General features: G+C 40.8%; 1 protein-coding gene across 2 annotated transcripts; it reads right to left on the bottom strand.

The window, feature by feature from the left end:
* Positions 1-235: 235 nt before the first annotated feature.
* On the bottom strand, positions 236-15,834 carry ETAA1 (ETAA1 activator of ATR kinase). Of its 2 annotated transcripts, none has more exons than XM_059720000.1 (6): positions 15,566-15,834; positions 12,558-12,695; positions 12,204-12,280; positions 6,915-7,021; positions 4,376-6,573; positions 236-1,708 (listed from the first exon to the last, which is right to left on the bottom strand). In XM_059720000.1, the coding sequence occupies exons 1-6, from the start codon at positions 15,804-15,806 to the stop codon at positions 1,593-1,595; spliced, it is 2,877 nt and encodes a 958-aa protein (XP_059575983.1). In that variant the 5' UTR covers positions 15,807-15,834; the 3' UTR covers positions 236-1,592. The 2 variants fall into 2 exon arrangements, with proteins under 2 accessions (XP_059575983.1, XP_059575987.1); XM_059720004.1 differs by having other exon boundaries at positions 15,602-15,834.
* Positions 15,835-21,462: the final 5,628 nt, after the last annotated feature.

The raw sequence follows: 21,462 nt of genomic DNA, 5'->3' as shown, positions 1-21,462 counted from the left end.
AGGAAGCCTAATGCAAGAAAGCATTAAGCCAATGTTACATGGAAGAAATTGAAACACAGATCCCAAGGTTTCAGAGGAAAGTTATGCCAAAACTGAGCACAGAACTCAGATCCGAGTCCCAAGCCAAGGCCTTAACCACAAGACTGCTCTGATCCCTCTTTTTTCTCCAGTTGTGATGCTTCAAAATTCACTACATAGCCTGATAATACCTCAATCACGGACCAGAACAGAGCACTTAAAAAAATGCAAGTTTAATGGTTTACAAATGTACATTATTTACATTTGAATTTTACAAGTACATTCTTCAAGAAATGAAGACTTTGAGATTGTGTGAAAGTTTTTAGAAACTTATTTACTAAACTAGAGAGTACTTTTTCAGTCATAAATTGCACTTATAACTGCATTCATGTGGCAATGATTTAAGTTGTGAAACATCTACCAGCTTAATTACAAAGACTTTTACAAGTTGAGCTCATTCTCCATATATCATGTAAAAGCAGTGAAATCAATAAACCCTTCTGTTAAATCAGAACAATTTAGGATGAGAGTAGCATTTGATCCACCATCTTTCATTTCTTTGTTGACCAAGGGTTACACCAAAATCTAACTAAAAACTGAAAATAAATTTATTTTCCACAATGTACACACTGATCCTTAACTTCATTGACTGTAACGCTTTTCAGGTATGCTGATTTACACCAACTGAAGAACCAGCCCAGTATATTCTATTTTGACCATACTATACGAAATTGGCCCAGTAAAATAAACACTAATGGCGTTATTATTAGCCCCATGATATCTTGTTCAGGATGGCTGGCCTAACTAGCCACTTGACACATTAATCATGAAATTATCTTCAACTTTTAATGGAAATAATAAAAGAGAACAGTTTACTTTATTTTCAGGACATTCTAACTTGCAGATTAGCCAGCTGCTATAGTAGACTCTTTCATCGTCTTGTGTAGATCATACTGTTATTTAATAGAAATAGACTGACCCTAATCTCTCCAAATTGCTTGTATTTGCACTAGTTTTCTGATGCCTAAGCTTATTTCAGTCAGCGAGTGTTAGATCCTGCTTTGAAAGCTGAATTTTTAGGCTTCAACTTAGCATGAGGTATGTTTCAAGTTTATTAAAGCCAGTTTGAGAATAAAAGCAGTTACTATAAAATGGCTGAACACACTCATTTTCTTGATTACAAGAGCTTTCTAATAAGTAAGAAAAAACACAAAAAAATAGAAATAGGCAAATAAACTTTAAAGGGCTTTAATCCTTTTAAAAAATACTTTAATTATAACTCGCATGAATTTTAAACCACTCAATTGCAATATGCAATAGTACTGGAGAGAACTGAATAGTACTGAATAGTACTGAACCTCACTGGAATAGCTGCTAAGAAAAAAGTTCTCTGAACTGTAATCCTTTTATAAATGACAGTAAGCAAGTGCTTCAGTGATCTAACAAAGGCTTCAAAATATCTCAGGAAGGAGGTAAGAAAATATCAAAATCAGGAATCACGGATCATTTTAAGACAGTAAGTCAGTTCCTTCATTGATTTTTTTAGTTAGCAGAAGAAAAATCCAAAACGAAGTTCAAGTATTATTGAGACGTGCCTGCATTCTAGATTTTCGTCGTGCAAGAGCTTCTTGCTTTTTTTTTTCAATCTCTTCTTGAGAGCATTTTCTATTTTTCTGTTCCATCACAAACACTGCAAATATAAAACATACATTAGAGACATTCATGTTAAAACGTATACTGGCCTAAGCTGCCCATCTTGAACGTCTGAAGATATGCAGCACACCAGACTAATACACGAGGAACCAAAATTAAAATGGCTCACTATTTTCCATCCTCAAAGACAGAAAGGAACACATGTATGACCTTTGAATGACTACTGCCTGCTATCTCCCGAGGTATTAGGCAGTAGACGTTTGCTTAAGGGAAATTTTACCTTAGTGCCCTTGAAATGAACCTTATAATCAGTGGTCAACCAAGATGATAACAGATTTAAAAAAGTTGAGGGTATCAGAATGAAAAGGGCTTAACAACTGATTGCATTAGGCAGAGATACTGGCATAATAAAGTTTGTACAAAAATGTGGGTTGGGTATAGTAGTGGTGTAATACAAAGAAACAGAATGGTTGGAAAAAAAAAAGGTAAAAAGCAATAATTGTTAATAATTGTTTTCCAACTATTTAAGTTGGTCTAATAAAAGATATCAGATTCACCCAAAGACCCTTGTCTGCCTATGTCCTTAGACCAACACAGCTACAACCTATATCACTGTAAAAAGCAATAAAACACTCTACAAAGGAGGCAGGGACACAATATTTAAGAATAATGTTTTATGTACTGTCTTACAAAATTGTATGCACTAGAACTCAGCTGTACTGAAATCAGTGGGAAAACTTCCCACGTCTTCAATATGTCCAGTATTTCACCAACAGTGCATAAGATGCTTTGATTTCCTACTAATATAGTTGGGAACAAATGGCCTTATAACTCAGGGAAAATAAGATCAAGGACAGTAAGACCAAGAGCATAAGGTCAGTCAAACAAATGTGGAAAAGTATAGATGCAGATTGCTATGGAGATTATATATCATGATCTTAATTCTGAGGTTAATGCCACAGTAACAAGACCCATTCAAGAATTAAAAAAAAAAGGAAGATTGAATCATAGGATACCACTAGAAAAATAACTGAACACAGTACCACAAGTTCTGTATGCTGCTCTTGTCCAAATTTTCTACATTTTAGTTAAAGAATAGCATATGCTGTCAATAGGTCCAAGCATTACTACTATGGAAAGCTATTTATTTCTTAAAGTTGACTCCCTAAAATAGTAAATCAGGAAATGTCACAGAAAACAAATACAGTAATTTATACCAATTTGCCAGCAAAAATATCCACAATTATCTTGAAAGCCAAAGGCTACTGTCATTGAAGCACTGAAAGATTATTTTGACCAGAGAATTCTCCAAACAATGATACCAATGACTGTTTTTCCACTGTTTGGTCTACAGAAAAGTCTGGATTTTTTTTAGTAGTATTTAAGAGTGTTGCTTCCTATTTATCTGGTTGCACTGGAAGAAAAAGCAGGAAGTACAGATACCTTGGAATAAGAGGTGTTGAACAGCATGACACTTTTTGTAACAGTGTTCTCAAACCTGGAGATTGACATACGTTTTATCAGCAGTCTACTTTTATAACATCAGCTCTTCAGGTTTCACCAAAATTTAATACTGATAAAGGTTCACAAAACCATTCAACATACTAAAAGTATGAGCCAAGTATGCCAGCTATCAGCAGGTTTCTCTAGTAAAACTGATCTCAACACAGAACTTTGTAGAGAAATGCGACAGGGGAACACCGACTATGACTTTTGGTGAAATAAAGGAAATACGTAACTTTTTAAGATACATTACATGGTGAATGATACATTTAGATGGTAATTTTTGGCACATGCCAAATATTGCTGCTGGCCAAGACTTTCAGAATTTACTAGTGATTTGAGGTGTCAGTTTCCAGATGCCCAAACTAAGACGCTCAGCATTTACCAAGGGAAATTCTGAGCCTTTAAAGAAGGGGTGCTCAATCTCCAGCCTGCAAAGCTGTATCACTTAGCCCACAGGGCTCCCCGCAAGGGTCCAGATATTTCAGGGGAATGGTGGCAGCTTTAAGTGCCATTACCCTGCTGCTGAATTTCTGGCCCTGCGGGTTTGGATATCATGGCCCAGCACACCAAATTGCACTGGTGTATGACCAGAGCCAGTAGATAGGGAGTACAGGGTGGCATACAATTGGATCAGGCCCCCAGAATGACCCCATGTCATTCATCTGGCCTGTGGGGCCAAAAGGTTGGATACTACTGCTTTAAAAGTATCTCATATTTGACAGCCCAAAACTTAGAAACCTAACAGTACTAACCTCTTTTAAAGGTAGTCCTGGCTGAAGTATTATGAATTTTGACATTTAATTTGCAGTTAATATTCAAATTTTAAATCTAAGTATAGACACTGACCTAACTGCAGGACATTACTGGGCAATGCTGCTGACATCAAGATACACTGATTCTGAGCACCTGTGAATAGGGCCAAGTATTTAATAAGCAAACATGAAGGGGAAAACAGTTCTTCAGATAAAGTCAAAAGATTTCTCAAAGACTATTTCAATTAAAAAAATAAAAATAAAAAAATCAGTAGATCTGGATAGCAAGCCTGATAATTTTGGAACAATGTCATCATCCCTAATCTAAATGGGATAAATACTTACAATAACTAATGAGCAACACCTCAATAACATCTGAACATTAGAATACAAAGGTTTTTTTGGCAATTTGATTTTTAAAAAATATTTTAAAAACAGAAACATACCTGTTGTAGACTGTGCAAAAGAGTCTGAAACCTTCCTCTTAAAAGGTGGTTTCTGATTAATTTCCATCTTCCCATGGAAAGGGACATTTAGTTGATTCTTGCTGTCCTCTAAACCATGTTGAGGAACTCTGATTCCTGAACTGCCTTCTATAGTTTTAGGATCTACATGAACAGCAGCCTGAGAAGTATTAATCTTTTTGAATGTAAACTTTGAAGGCACAACTGACATTTTATTTGACATTTTGTTAATACAACTGTTATTTTGTATCTTTCCGGTGTTATGTGGAAGATCTTGGCTGTGCAACCCTTTACTATTAAAAGCAGTAATACGTGTGTTCAATGTACTAATTGGACCAATTTCAGAATCACATCCTCCTACAGGCACTGAATTAGACCTATGCCATTTTCCAGGAACATTATTTGTTCCAGGAGCAGTTTGTTTATAAGTCTGAAAATTCGTATACTTGGGTAGTGTAGGAATGTCTGTGACTGAAGCTATAACATTTGACAAGTTTCTACAGTTCACGTTTCCCACTGTAGTCAGTCTGTCTGTAACCTTTGAGTAGTTTGTATGAGAAGTGTCTAATGAAAGAGTTTCCTTTTTTATGTTGATTCTTTCTGCTAGTGGGTGATCAGATGGTCCTTGTTTAGATGCTATAAAACTGTTATCAGCACTAGATCTGGAATTAATATTGGTTCCTTGTATAATTTTGTCTCTTTCATTTCCTTGTTTAATGTGTTGGCTTTGAGTCTGCTTTTCCACATCATCACACACCTGATACAATAATTCATCATCCTCACAGTTTGTGTCCCAAAGACTATCAGATTCACAAAACATATCTAAAACTTCATCAGAGAACTTAGGCTCATTCCAGTCATCAAATGACACAGAACATTTCTTTGGCAATTCAGCCTGGTTTAGGTGACCTGTACTGGCTTGGCTAACCACTTTCACTAGATCATTAGGTTTTGTATTAGTAGAAACATTGGATGATTGATGAAAAATATTGTGTGTCTTATTTCCATATTTTCCAGTCTGTGCTCTATGTGGATTAGAGTGTACAAAGACTGAAGAGGATCCTTTTACAGGAAAATAAGTAGTGAAGCCACTTTTTGACTGAATACTTTCCTTTGCATTAACTCCAGACTGTACTGAAATAGGAGTATGGTCAGAACCTCTATTTGGAGCACCTTTTCCAGCGTAATTTATTCCATCACCTTTAACATCTTGCTTCCCATACAAACTGGCTTTTTGTAGCTTTGAATTTTCTGTTCCATTACTTGGCTCCTGAAAAGGAAATGAATTTGTAGTATCCTGTATGGTTTTACTATATTGTTTCAGAGGCACATATTGAGAACTGCTGGACTTGGCTGAAATACCAGCTACTGAATGAGAACTATTTGGTTTGTATTTAGCTTGACCAATGCCATTAAAAGAGTCTGTACATGTTTTAGTAGTTGGTGATGCATTTTCTGTACTGAGCAGTTCAGGATTTTGAGTAATTTGCATTATGAAGGAGTCATCTGCCAATAAATCAGTATCCCACTCATCGAAATCATCATGAGCTATTTGAGCAGGTTTACTGGAAGCCACTGATTCCGTCTTTGAGGAAGCTATATTTTGCTTTGGCAGCAAACAGATATTAGTTTCTGGAGCTGCAATGTGGTTACCATTTCCTAACGTAGTGGCTGAGTTTTGCTTTTGACATCTCTCTTCACCAACATGTCCCTTTGTTTCTGTCATTTCCTGAGAAATGCATTTCTCTTCTTCCAGGGTACTTTTCCTCTCATGAAAACAATTATTTAAGGAAATCCCCGACAGGCCTTGGCTGAATTGTCCACTGCATTTCTGAGTAGAACAATCAAATAGGGCACGAAGGGCTAATTCAGCCTCAAGGTCTACAGACTTCTGACTGCTAGTATGAAAGTGCTCCGTTACACGGATGCCAGTGCTCTCTCTAACTGGTTTTAAGGACAGAGTTGCATCTGCTTCAGGAACTTCATTCAGGAATGACTTCAGATTTTTTATCTGTACATCATCTTTAGAATTATGTAGAGCCTCTGCCTGTGAGGTAGTCTGGAGAAAATCATGGCAATGAACTTCTTGGTCCTGGACTGCATCTAGCTCAACCAGATTTTTATCAAATTCCTCAGCCAATTTCATAAGCTCCTCTTCACTATTCTTTCTTTTAAGAACTCTAGATGAAAATACACAGATAAGTCAGGAATACTAATAAATATTTCACAAAGTCTAATCACTTTATACCAATAGCTGTTTACTCTACAGTTTAATAAGTTTAGCAATTTCGGATATTCAGTGAAAATGTTCTCATGATTCATTTAACAGTCAATACATAGTGCTTTACTCTCACCAGTAATTCCTCACTTTAAAAGATTACAAAGCAAATGAAAAAGGCACTACTGTGTGTTCTCTGCACTAGCATATAAGCTACTCCTTCATTAACTCAATGAAATACTGCTCTTCCTTTCATGAAAAACATGTTTTTTGCTGGGGAAGCAGAAATGACTATGAACGTACCTTGTTCCATTTAATGCTGTCCTTGCTACTGCAGGTGTGCAGGGAATGGCATTTTCACCAATCCATGTGCCTAGAAGAGATCCTTCATAACTGGCTGGTTTTTCATCCTGAACAATTAGATTGAATTGGTACTACTTAATTTAAGAGGAGGAATCTGCTATACACACAGTTTATGCCAGTTTAAATTTTATTCAGTGTTTAAACTGATTAAAACTGGTGCAAATATCGCTGAAAGCCAACAGGTCAAGTTACTGGTATCAGTGTCCACATGCAAAAAACTACTGTTGAACATCAACTGCTAAAAGCCACAACTTTAGTTAAAATGGTTCAACTCTGTATGCAGGCATGGCTGAAGATAATATCAGATTTATAGGTAAAACACAACAATGTGAACTTTTAGCATAGAATGGTCAATGTTGATTTATTGTTTTAGCTTGTTTCGTGTACTTATTTTACATTTTCCAATTTGCTACCTAAGACACGCTATATTTGTTTACTTATCAAAGAAGAAACAACAAACCAGAGAAACTGAGCAAATCTTCTCTGGGCTCTTTCTGCAAGAGTGAAAATTTTGAATTATTCCATTTTACCATTTTCATATGGAAGTGTTCTGAACAACTAAAAATATCCAGAATTCAGAAATTAAACAGAAATACTGTTCAGCACTTGGGTTCACATCTGGACCTGAATGCTCTCAAACTTTTAAGGTATGAGACATGCAAAATCAGAATTAGACACAAGCCCAAACAACTGCTAAAAAGTACTGAACATACAAGAATATTGTGAACCAGCTAAAGGAAGTAACTTGAGCTTTACTGACCAGAAAGGGAGAAATGTTTTTATTTTAGAACGAAAATTAACTGGTGGCAAAAACAAAAGCAAACCCACAACTCTGTCAAAGGCCTAATGCTGAATTACTGTATCTAACTGAATATAAAAGATGACCATGATTCTATAGATGGAAAATTTATAAATGTTATAATTTTCCAGGTAATTAATCTAATTATTGGAGGTCTGCCTTTAATTTGTCTCCCTCCCACTCCTACAGCAGGGAAAGTAAATCTGGAGGATCAGGCATCCCCTTTGCTCTCTGCTTCCCACCCCAACTGTTTCCCTTGGCAGTCCCTCCCCCTTCTCGCCTCTTCTTACTGTCAGCCCCTGCTATCCTTGAGCACATAGCAGTGAGGAACAAATTGAAAACAACCTTGAAATTAAACATGGTTTTAACAATTTACATATAGTACCAATGCACTCAGTTCATATGGAATTGATGCATGTTATGCTTTTTGAAATTGCTGTCAGTTTTAGCACAGGTACTCCATGTGCTCCACTTCTGAGCAGCACTTTGGCACCTACTTATAGGTAGTACAAACTCTGCGTGATGTTAGTCCAAAGCCAAAGGCTCGTAATTTACCATATACTCATGACTGAAACCAGGTGTTCTTGTCATGAATCCTGGGATGCTTCAAAAAATTTATGCAGCTGAGGCACAGGGCAACCTGGTCCAGCTTCACTTCATGGAGGGCAGGACTACATTAATCTTATGTGCCAGGCTGAGAGAGGGGGGTGATAGAGGGATTCCGAGTTAAATGTTCGTAGCTCCATTTAGTAGCGTTTGCCAGACATTTAAGGCTTGTGAAGAAACAGGAATCATTTGAAAAGGCAAAAAAAAGGCACAGCTCAGCTGTGGGAGTGAAGAGGAAGTCAAAATGTATGCAATTTAATGGCTTACCATGACTCGAAAGAGTTGATGGTAAGGAGGAATGTGCTTAATGGGCACTACCACTTGTCTTATTCAGATGGGCTACATTAACCTATTCTTGTGGTAGGTTCCCATCAGCACATTTGCCCAACGTGGGTCATCAGTTTAGTAGTAATGCTCAGTGTTGTCTGCATTTAATCAACTTCGCAGTTGCTTTCCATTGCTGAGCACATGCTGCTTATGGCCACAGTTTAATGATAGCCAATAGGGCTGTGCGAAATTTCGATGGCTGTTTCGACGCATTTCAAGCTCAAAACACCAAAATAGAAAAAAAAAGGCTTCAGAACAGCTTTGAAACAAAATGAGGGCACTCAAAACAGCCTGTTGGTGGGAAGCGGAGGAGAGCCAGGACAACGATCCAAGTGGCTCCGCCAGCCCCACGGACCTCAGCTCGGCAGTGGGAGGGTCAGTGGCACTCTGAGTGCAGCCCTGGCTCGGAGCGCAACCTAGTGGTGGGAGGCTCTGTAGCCCCATGGAGCTGAACCTGGCAGCAGGAGGCGGTAGAGAGCCAGTGGTGGAGTCACTCCGAGTGCAGCCGTGGCCAGTGGCTCTCCACCACTTCCCACTGCCAGGCTCAGCTCTGTGGGGCTGCGGAGCCTCCTGCTGCTGGGCTGTGCGTGCCAGGGCTGCGCTCCGAGCAGCTCCACCACTGGCTCTCCTACCTCTGGGCTCAGCTCCATGCGGAGGGTGGAGCCACTTGGAGAGCAGCCCTGAGCATATCTCGGCAGTGGGAGGCTCTGCAGCCCTACAGAGCTGAGCCTGGCAGCGGGAGGCGGCAGAGATCAAGTGGCAGAGCCCCTCAGAGCGCAGCCCTGGCCAGTGGCTCTCCCCCGCCTCCTGCTGTCAGGCTCAGCTCCGTGGGGAGGAGTCTGGCACAGCCACGCAGCCCTTGTGGGGGTGCAGGCCCCCAGATCTGCATGCAGCATGACAGGAGGTTGCCACTGCTGCCTAGGGCCAGCAGCAGCAGCACCAGTCTTCCCGGCACTGGGCAAGCGTTGTGCCCAGCATCTGTTGCAGGCAGCAGCCTCCTGTCACCCACAGAAAGATCCGGGGGTTCGCACCCCCAGGAGGAGTCCAGCATGGCCCCACAGCCCTCCCAAGGGTATGGGCCCCCAGATCTGTGCATGGGATGACAGCAGGCTGCTGCTGCTGGCAAGTGATATGAGTTTTGCTTTCAACTGTTTGAGGTGCAGTTTCACAACAACCTCTGCACCTATCTCCTTGAAATGTGGCAGGCTTCATGCCCCCAGGAGGGGCTACCATCTCTGCAACTTTCATCCAAATCAGGCAATAAATGCCAAAGTTATAGGCATTTTCATGATTCCCCATTATAACCTATGGGTGAAACGTCAATTTCATCAAAACAGCAAAACAGTTTCAATGGAACGAAATGGAACAGTGGTTCAAAACTAAACCAAATGACAAAATGAAACACTGTCCCTTCAAAAGGGCAAAATGGAAGTTGAAACAAAACAGTGCTGTTTAGCACAGCCCTAATAGCCAAATGTATTTGGTGAGATTCCTTTGTATGTGATTATGAGGGGCATGTTCCCCCATGCCAGATGGGGGGGGAATCTCATTTTGTATTTGAGTAAATATAGTAGATTATACTTTCTAATAAAGATCATACATTATAAAACAGCAGAAACAAGTCACAAAATGGGAAGGAACAGGTAGTATTTTTTTCTGTTAACAATGAATTTTACATGCAAAATTATTTTCCAAATATTAAGTTTTGAAATACTGAATCCATTTTCAATGTAAATTATAGAAACATTATTAGAAAAAGACTTATTTTGTGTCTTATGAGTAATAAAAAACAAAGTATGGTTCTGCTATTAAAATAGGTTGTTTTTCCAAGTTCTCTTTCTGATCTATAGACATCAGTTACAAAAGTGCACTGGAATTTATATGATAAACTGACTTGACCTCAAAATAAACACGATTAAGTTAATTTATCAGAATAATTAAAACATTTAATTATGTCAAAACTATTATGCAGTCTTTCCATCTTGTTCCAGTATTACATGTGGACTTTGGTAGCCTTTATTTCAAGTTAAGTTATATGAAGGACATACTGAGACTAGTTTTACCTGTGGGAAAAAGCTCCGCTAGCCGGAAGGGTTATGTTCATGATAGGGGGCCCTAACATTATATTTAAAGCTGCCCCTCACAGTATAGACATAGCCTAAGTCAGGGCTGCTCAACTGTGGGCTCCCGCCTGGGCACTGCTCTCCACATTGCTGCTGCCATGGCCATGCTCCTGCTCCCTCCTCTAGCTTTTGCTTTTTGCCCCTGCCCCAGGGCAGAGTGAGCCTGTGGGGCTCAGGAAGCAGGGATAGTTTACAGGGTATGCAGTCAGTGTAGAAGTCAGAGAACCCTGGCCTAAGTGGTTCACCCACATATTTTTTTCCTCCTCTCCACTGCATTTGTGCAAACATTCTTCTAACTTTACATTCACCTAAAATTCAGGTTTGATAGTGCCAGGTCTCAGTTGTAAAGCCACAGGTAAAGGCCAGAAGAAGACTGCAAACTGTATGATTTTCATGCCGCTTCCTAGATCTATTTTTAATTCTAAGCCCAGAAATAATTTCAGTGAATGGATCCTTACGAGACTTTGAAAAACCTACACCAATGGTAGGTCTCTGAGCAGCATAACCAGCTCCAATAGGAAGCATAGTCCTACACACGCAAGAAAACAGTGGTGGAAAGAGAATAAAACTAAGAGAGAGAGAAGACAGGAGAAAACAAGGAAGAGCAACAAAGGAAATAAACTGAGTTCTGTAGAAGAAGAAACATAAAATAAATCCAACTAAGAAAAAATAAAAGAAGAAACTGAACTGAAAAAGATACTAAAGGCAAGAAAAGCTCTTTCAAATGAGCTCTAACAGCCCAATCTAGGAGTAGGAGGGTCAGGGTCAGTCAAACATATAAGATCATTTGCAGAAGCAGTTATTTTATAGGTACAACATGGATGTAAAGCTTAAGGTACCCAAAAATAGATAAATTTTGATCCCTTGATTTAAATGAAAGGTATAGTTATCTGAACTGTATTATGACAAATTAAAAGAGAAGCTACCGAGTAAATATGATATGCAAAGAAACTTTACAGAACAGAAAAGTGGCAGAAGATGACTGCTACTGCATTTTCTACAAATACCAAACCAACAGCTCTCAGCTTGAAGTTAGTTAAATCTTTTTTAAAATTAGACTGGTACCACATTATTTCACACAACTAATTTCTTAACTGAAAAATATAAAGTGTTTTAGGATATAAAGTCAGAGGTTTTACAAAAAGAAATATAGATTAGCTAGTCAAATACTATGCCTGGAACTTTTATTCAAGCCAATTTTAAGAATTATGTTCCCCCAACCTCCATATCTGCATCTGCCTTTTACTCTACTACATATTACCAAAAGTAAAATTGCTTTTTCACATTGTTTTGCAGAATCAGCCTATCATTACACTATTTTACTCTTTAATTACTGGATAAGCTGTGAAGTATTACAAAGGAAGTGATAATTACCCGAGGAGCAATACGATTAACAATATCTGAAATTTCAACTGTACATCTACGGGTAGTACATTTCTTTTTTTCATTACCTGTAAGAGATAAAACACAGTAAAAATCATGAGATATTAAAATTACAGCAGTATTCCAAAGCAGAAGCAAATCATACAAATATAAAATGCGTAACTTTCCTCAGTGCCATATCACAGCATTTCTGAATAAAATACCGTGCAACTTAACATGGCATTAAGTGCTTCTTTTTGAAACAGATCCAGAAACACTTAGTACAGACCTTGGATATGTTTAAAAAAATTAATATTGAGCTATGAAAAAGCAGAGTACAAAGAAGAACTTTTTGGTGACAATTACCTAGTTGGTATGCAATTGGTGAATGAGGATCCCAAAAAATTTCATGCTGTATATCGGTATCGTTGACAGGAGAACTGAAGGTAGGTAACCGTGATCGGCTATTCAGGGATCTCTTTGGAGTCTTATATATACATGGCTCTGTGTGAATATACATTAAGAGTACACGTCAAAATATTAACACTGACAAAGAGAGATCAGATGCTCAAAAAAAACAAGACCAAATGAAGGATCAAGCAAACACTTCATAAGTCTTTAGAACGGAATCATTTACTTTCTCCATGTTTCTTTTCAATTCTCCATGTTTCCTTACCAATTTCAAAGGTATAGAGATCAAACTATGACTCTATACTTATCAGTACTGGGTTATCCATCATTACTAGAGCGAACCCATTTTCAAAAGGTATGACAGGACGGACATCAAGATGTTTGGTACCTAACTGTAGGAATAAAAACAGTCAAATACCATTGCCCAGATCTGCAGAAGTGTATTGCATCACTAGCATCATCCATTAATAAAAAGGCTAAGACTAAGCTTGAGGGTATCATTTGGTAGAGTGGAGGTTTCTATCTTATTCTTTGCCCCTCTGCTGCTGAATATTTTAATGCAGGTGAGGTTGTAACTGTCACCCCCCAAACAGTGCTGATCACAGGTTACAGTTTTCTATTTGCAAACACATCTCTAAATTTACTTCTGGGGATTGACAACATATACACTAAACCAAGGACATGGAGCCTGCTTTATTCCATCCTCCTCCACAAGCTCAAACTCATATCTGACCCAGTATTTATAATTAACGAGACTCAAGTGCTGCTACATACGATACAACCAAAGACGTTCTAATCTCTCAATCACTAAGCATTTTCAGACAAGAAATGAAGAGGCCACAGCTATTCAAGAACAGTATACCACAGATGAACATGGATACAATGAAAAACAGAATAAATTACATGAATTTTGTTTAATCATGGCTGCCTTATAGAAGTGGAATTGGTGGTGTTGGAGGCATGGTCACAGCCTACAGGAATAAGGGAATTAAAAAAAAATGCACTACACTGTTAAAACTATTGTCGCAAAGGCATTTTAAGTTTAGAATACAAAGGGTGCCACAACATTTAGCACCTCTCATAATAACAAAAACTTTAATCACACATTCACTCTTAAACCTAGAGGTATTAGCACAAAGAAAAGATTGCTCCTTGCTCTGCAGGAAGCATTCCTTTCTGGGTGATCTGGGCCAGTGCCCACAACGTCAGAAGAAACTAAATATTTGCAAAAGGGAAAATGGGAGAAGTGAGCACCTATAAAATGACAACTCGACAGGTCTCAGCCCATTTCACTCTAACAAAAAAGAACAAAACCTAGGCCTATATCTGACAAGTTACTTCACACTGAAGTCATATAAACGTGATCCCATTAACTCTGGTGGAGGCTCTTTCATGGATGCTGAAATCTATCTCCCTAAAACAACTTTTAGGATTAGGAATAGGTTACTGAAATGCTTTCCTATTTAGATCCGTGGTATGAAATGGAAAATGGACTAGGCTGAAGAGACTTTTTCTTCAAGGAAAGAAGGCATAAAAACAAACAAACAAACAAACAAACAAAAAAAAAAGCTTCAGCAAAAGACCCTCCAGCTCTACTGCACAGCTCAGCTAAGTTACACATTCAAAATAAGTCACCTGAAGCCACATCATGCTGTGACTTTCTGAACAGAGGCCATATTTATACAAAGGTGTGAGGTTCCTCCCTCTCTCCCACTCTTGCTTGATGGAGATAACACAATTTGGCCCCAAAGCAGTGAGAGATGCTAATGATGGGGTTCAGAAATGACCAAGGATCCTGAGGGGCCGCATTCCCTCCATTTTAACAAAGAATCTGGAAGCAGCTGAAGCCCTTCAGAAAATTAATTTCATGTTGAGTGTGGGCGCCTGAGCGCATGCATGTATGTTTGTATATATGGGGGACGAGTGGGGATGAAGGCGGGCAAGATGTGCAGGCTGCTGTCAGGAGATGCATGTACCCATCGGCTTGGCGATGAATCTGACATCTGGACAGCACCTGCATTGGCAATACCTCTCTCGGAAAATATCATTATTATTAATGCTAATCATGATAATAATAAATCATACTAAATAATGATAATAAGTCATACTAAATAATAATGAAGGGACAGGCATAGTCTGTCTTGGTGTTAGCTTGGTGATGATATCAGACATCTAGTCACCACGTGCATAGACAATACACAACTCTCAGAGAATAATAATAATAAATAATACTGGTAATAAATATTAAATAATAATAAATACTAAATAATAATAATGCGGGACAGGCATAGGATGCTTGGCTTTAGGTTGGTGATATCTGACATCTATTTACCATGTGCATAGGCAATGCGCAACTCTCAGATTAATAATAATAGCAACAAATAATAATAATACATAATGCTGATAATAAATTATACTAAATGTAACTAATAAATAATAATAATGCAGGGATGGGCAGTGTCCGTCTTGGTGTTAGCTTGGCCATGATATCTATCACCATATGCACAGACAATGCACAACTCTCATAGAATAATAATAATAACAACAAATGATAATAATTATGCTGATAAATGATACTAGATAATGATAATAAAAATGATGCTACATAATAAAAATGCAGGAACAGGCATAGGATGCTTGCCATTAGCTTGGTGATGATGTCCAACATGTAGTCACAGTGTGCATAGCCAATGCACAACTCAGAATAATAATAATAATAATAATGAAGCAGGGGCAGACACATGACACTTGGCCCGAGCTTGGCAACGGCAACGGCCCCAGACCCAACACCTGCAGAGGCCACCCCTAACCATGATGTGATGACGTTGTTATTACTATTACGATCAGCGGCAGCAGCAGGGGCGGGCGAACACGGGCCCAGGCCGCCTATCCCCTGCCTTGCCAGGCCGCCTGCCCCGAGCAGCGGCGGTGCCGCACGCGGGAGCCCCGGGGCTGGCCCGCACCGAGGCGCTCGCTCGGGGCCCCGCGGGGGGCCTCACCCTCCGCCTTGTTCCCGCGGCCCGGCCCGGCCGCCGCCTCCTCGTCGTCCTGCGGCCCCCCTGCCCCGTCGCCGGCCGCCACGCGTCGCCGCCTGCTCCTGTCGCCGCCGCGCGGGCCCGGGGAGCGGGAGCGGGGGCGGGGCCGGCCGCCTCCCCTCCGCCCTTTACTGGTCATGGCGCGAGGCCGCAGCCCCGGGCCGCTCATGTCGCCGCCGCCATTTTTCCCGGCGCCACCGCGCCCGCCGCCCATTGGCTCAGCCCTGCTAGCCCCGCGCCGTGATTGGCTACCTGGCCGGCGCCGGGGATGACGCAACGCCCAGCCCCCTCCCTGCAGGCCCCGCCCCCAGCCCCTCACGACAGACCCCTCCCCCTGCCTGGTAACGGTAGGTCCTTACCCAGTTGTTCACGTCACCCTCAAACAGGCCCCGCCCCCTGCCTGGCCCTGCCGTATAGTGCCCCCTCCCAGCATTGTGGTGTGTATGGTGCGAGGCTCCAGGGCTGTTGAGCTGGACCACGTGCTTGAAAGCCCCGCTCCCCCGGCTTTACGCTTGAGCCCTTCAGCTGCCTGGAAAGTAGTGCCTTGGGGCAGGTTGTGCTCTCCATGGGGGCACAGGCAGAGTGCAAGTTAAGGGGGAGATTGGGCCTGAGCCCCACCCTAGGAGATGAGAGCTTCCCTGTAAGATTTGAAAATCATAACCTCCGATGGGATTGTTCCTACACTTTGGTGAATTTGTTAATCGATCATAGAAATGAAGGGCTGCAAGGGACCTCAAAAGATCATCGAGTCCACCCCGCCGGTTTTGGGCAGGAATACTGCTGAGAGCAAATGATCCCACCAAGGTGTCTGTCCTGAAATGGTTTAAGTTTTTTTTTTGCAGACCCCCACAAGAGTCAAAGTGTAATTCAACCCTGGGCACAGGTGACCGGGTCAGCTCTACCCTCTGCACACCACTTCAGCCCAAGCAGCCAGTGCAAGGCCTTGCCCCAGGGCAGCAAAGGGCTGGTGGTGTCTTTCCCCCCCTTTCTGCCTATATGATCCTGCCCCATCTGGCTCTGATCCACTACTGGATCAGAGCCTGGCAGAGCTGCATTGACCTTCGAGGGTGCCAGCTCTGGGCTTTTGCTGGCGGTAATTTGGAAAGCCGCAGAAGAAAACAAAATCAGCAAAATCAACCATCCCTAACAACACATAGGGAACGGCTATTTGGGGCTGGCATAGAGAGACTTACAGAAGCCAAAGATGGCAGGTAAGAAATTGCCCGTCTGTTCCTAAGGGCTTCTAATGTTACATTCTTATTTAAAATAGTCTAAATGCAAACATATGTATGTATTACATCATCAGTTGGACATTTCTGGTTGATAACTCTTCCTTTCCTCCTCCCCCCCAAATTAAAACTGAAGTATAAACATATCTACTAACCGTACGATGGAAAGAGCAAAGCATGTTGATGGAATGTCCAGTTTGGATTTCATTTAATCAGTTTGGAGTCATTTTGGGATTAATGTTTTTAAAAGGCTTTAAAAAAGGGATCACATTTCTTTATAGGACAAGATGAGTGGATGTCAGTCCAGAATCTGGAATATGAAAAGCTTTAAAACCTTTACAAAGAGTGATTCTCCAGCATTATTTGGGTGAATTGTGAAACCTTCTCTTCCCACCCTAGGCCCCAGGCAAACAATATGTTTTTTCAGATCTCCACTCTCATGAGCATAATTAGAGCCAACCAAGGACTTTTGTAGCAGGGAAAAAATTAAGTATTATACATTAAATGGAAAACCTTTGTTACATGAAAGGTTAAGGTTACATACTTAAATTCCAAAACTTGAATTCAAGGGTCTCAGAACAAAATGTATGGCCAAGATTTAAAGAAATGTTTTTAAAAGGTAGGTTCCAAAATGTATATTTATGCACCTGAATAAGGGCCTAGTCTTGTAATAAGAATCTGCAGAGCTCTACATTGGTACAGAGTCCCCTTTGAGTTACCAAGTTGAAAACTTTTTTAACCATTTGCTCTGATCTCTTGCCTTTTTAAAACCCATGGCGCTACATATAGATGCAGGGATTTGCCTACATAGATATATTAAGATGTACATTAAATATAAAGGTAAGTTTATTTGTTGTACAAGTAAAGAAAATGGGAAGATACTCAATAACAGATAGTCAAATTGATATTCAAATTCAATAACAAATTTGTATTTGAACCAAAATTTCTCTGCAGGTTTGAAATCAGTAGCTGCACTTGATCTTTTCATGACCAAAAAATGTTTGCTACGGAGTGAATTGACTTGAAGTACACTCTTTAGCCATTATGTCTACAATAGTGTATAACTCTTGCCAGAGTGCAGTCTTCTAGAGTCACACCCAAACCTGAAAATTCTCATAAAAAACCTTGCCATCTAATCCCAATTGTTACTGATCTTTTAAAAGCAGAGTGTCTAATGTGGTCCTTTATTATTTAATACTACTGTACATTTTCTAGTATATTCTGAAGTATTGTCATGAATCATTAGAATTGAACTACACCTGTCAAAATAAACAAGTACTGTGAATTTTATCAGGCTGAACCTTTGATTGTTTTCCCATCCCATACTAGTTAATTCATAAAATCTGATTATCCACACTGGATCTTTCAGATATGAATGAGATTTTGTTCTTACAGTAAAACCATCTAGAAAAGAAAAAAAATCATGAATTATCTCTACCTCTTCATGAAAGGTCTTGCTACATGAGTCTCAACACATGCAAAGTTGTGTTTTCAAGAACCAGCAAAAAATACTTTCCTCCACACAGGAGAAGGCTGAACAGGTCTGTGATGGAAAAACATTTTCCTAATGAATTAAAGTACCATGTGTATCTTATTGCAGTTTGAAAAATCAGCTCTGAGCCTGATGCTGATTATTCAGTTAAGCAATGTAGCAGTGGAAGCTTGTGATGTTGAAGGGTTTCTCTGTGGAGTGATTGCCTCAAGGAGGAGGGAGTTTGAGTTCCCTTGTCATGATACTAGCAGCTGGATCAATGGCTAATTGTGGTAAGGCTCTGTTCCAGGGAATAGCAACAAACTCTTAGTGCTGTGCTGCTGTAAGCTCTGAGTCCTACTTCCAAATCAAGAGGGATAAATAATGGAGGAGAATGAATGAATAATAAAGTTCAGCTGAGTTTTAATAGTGCACTGTGTGAGAACTTTTAAAACATATTGTACAAGAGGCAATAAAAAGATGATTTTTGAGATTCAAAAATGAAGACAAGATGTAGAAGATCTGATAGATTTTGTAATGAAAATCAAATAACAGGAACATTAAAACTATGACTAAAAAGAACACCTCTTGTCTAATGCACTTGTGACAATGAGCACAGAACCTTAAATAGACATATTTTATGTCTTTAAAGCTAGCATGGGAAGAAATGCAAATCAGAGGTGATTTTTTTTTCAAAATTTTCTAACAAATTGTACTAGTGTAATTAACAAAAGTATGACCATGACTTTAGGTAATAATTCACTTTCTATTGTAAGGGAAACTGGGCATTTTTTTGCTGCAAATCACAAATTTACTAAAAAAAAAAGAGGTTGTTGGTAGACCAAAACTATTTGTGGACTTGAAGAACAGTTTCAATTGGAAAAAAATGGGAATTTTTTTCCCCCAGAATTTTTTTTGGAAACATCAATTTAACATTTTTGGGAATGTTTACTTTAAAGTGAAACAGTTTGTCTTTTCATTTCAAACCTATAATTTCCATTCAAAATTGGCACATGATTTCTTAAAATAGTAAAAAGGTGGATAGAATACAAAATTAAAAGCAGATAACATATTTGGATCAAATTAAATATTTTGGGTTGACTACAAATGAAGTCTGTTTTTCAATTTTTGGATGCAGCTACTGATCTGAAAAGTCCATTATTATCTCAGCTCATAGTCTAATCTTGATTTTCCTTCTCAAAACTGTCTTCATTAGAGAAACTTCAAAATCTACTACAGTATAAAATGTTAAAGAAAAATGTGAGGTGAATGTCATTCTTTGAAAAGTCTTCTAGCTCCTTTTGTAAATGCAAGCTTAATCTGTGGACGTCACATTATTTCATTCTGTAGTCCTTCATGAAAACCAGTGAGCTTTGTTGTAATTATCAGGTGCAATATTTATTTAGTTAGCTATTATTTATTTATTTTTTAGACATATATCCCACTCTGCTTACAATATACAAGAAGTCCACAAAGAGGATTTCCCAAACAACATAGGAGAACTGGAGAGTTCTAACTTCCATCCTCCCCTCAGCCTTTCTGCCCAAACCCCCACACAAGCATGCCCTCCCACCAATCCCAACGAGATTTCCCAACCGCCACTCGCATCCAGCTGCAAGAAGCCTTTTCTCACTTCATCTCCATTCACTTATTTCCACCACTGCGTAGGGTTGCCATATTTCCAGTTTCAAAAAAGCCGACACTTGTTGGGGGGGAGGGGGGTGGTAATATGATTGTGGAGGGGACAGTGATTTCCCCATGGCCCATCCCTGCCCCTCACTCCCAAGTCACATCCCCCCCAGCCTTGCTGCTGCCCTTTACTCCCAACCCACAGTACCCCATCCTCCAGATTATACTGGTGCCCCTCACTCCCAACCCACAGCCTCCCCCTGTCCCTGCAGATATCCTTCACTCCTGACCCGTAGCCCCCTGGTACTGCCTGTGCCCTGCACTCCTGGCCTACAGTCCCCCACCTCCCCAATGCCTCTCACTCGCAAACCACAGCCCCCCAAGCCTTGCTGCTGCTCCTCACTCCTAACTGGCAGCCTGCTGCCCCACCCCAGCCTTGCTGGTGCCCCTCATTCCCAACCTGCAGCCCACAACTCTCCCCAGGCCTGCAGCGTCTCCCAGCTGCCCCACCCCTGTGAACACAGGCACTGGCCCCAGTGCCACCAACCTGGCCATGCAGCTCCCTGCTGCTCCTGAAGGGCTCCCCACCCAGTTCTCCCACTGGAGGGGCACGTACCTCCCCTGCCCTGCTGCAGCCCCAGCAGCTTGACAGCTTCCCCTAGAACTGGCAGGCACCTGCCCCCCTCACACACCCATTCTCTCTATACACCCTGCCACCCTCACCCATACACACTCACATTCCTCCGCCCCCGGGCTGGGTCAGAATTTTTTGGGGTTCCCTGCAAGATATAGTTTTGGGCCCCCCTATGTGAAGAAGCTGTCATCGGCAATGGGAAGGGGGTGTGTGTGGTGAGCGGCCAAAGAGTCCTAGTGGACTCCAAGATGAACATGAGTCGGCAGTGTGACAAAGTCATCAGAAAAGCTAATGGCACTTTATCGTGCATCAGCAGATGCATGACAAACAGAACCAAGGTGATACTTCCCCTCTATTGGGCGCTGGTCAGACCGCAGTTGGAATACTGCATGCAGTTTTGGGCACCACACTTCAAGAGGGATGTGGATAACCTGGAGAGGGTCCAGAGAAGGGCCACTCGTATGGTTAAGGGCTTGAAGGCCAAGCCCTATGCGGAGGCTGAAGAGGTCCTGGGGCACCTGGACCTCTTCAGCCTCCGCAAGAGAAAGTTGAGAGGTGACCTTGTGGCTGCCTATAAGTTCATCATGGGGGCACAGAAGGGAATTGGTGAGGCTTTACTCACCAAGGCGCCCCTGGGGGTTACAAGAAATAATGGCCACAAGCTAGCAGAGAGCAGATTTAGACTAGACATTAGGAAGAACTTCTTCACAGCTAGAGTGGCCAAAGTCTGGAATGGGCTCCCAAGGGAGGTGGTGCTCTCCCCTTCAAGAGGAGGTTAGATAGGCATCTAGCTGAGGTCATTTAAACCCAGCACCCTTTCCTGCCTATGCAGGAGGTTGGACTCTATGATCTATTGAGGTCC

The sequence above is a fragment of the Alligator mississippiensis genome, chromosome 1, assembly GCF_030867095.1.
Source record: "Alligator mississippiensis isolate rAllMis1 chromosome 1, rAllMis1, whole genome shotgun sequence".
Taxonomy (NCBI): domain Eukaryota; kingdom Metazoa; phylum Chordata; order Crocodylia; family Alligatoridae; genus Alligator; species Alligator mississippiensis.
This window is presented reverse-complemented; position numbering and strand designations above follow the sequence as displayed.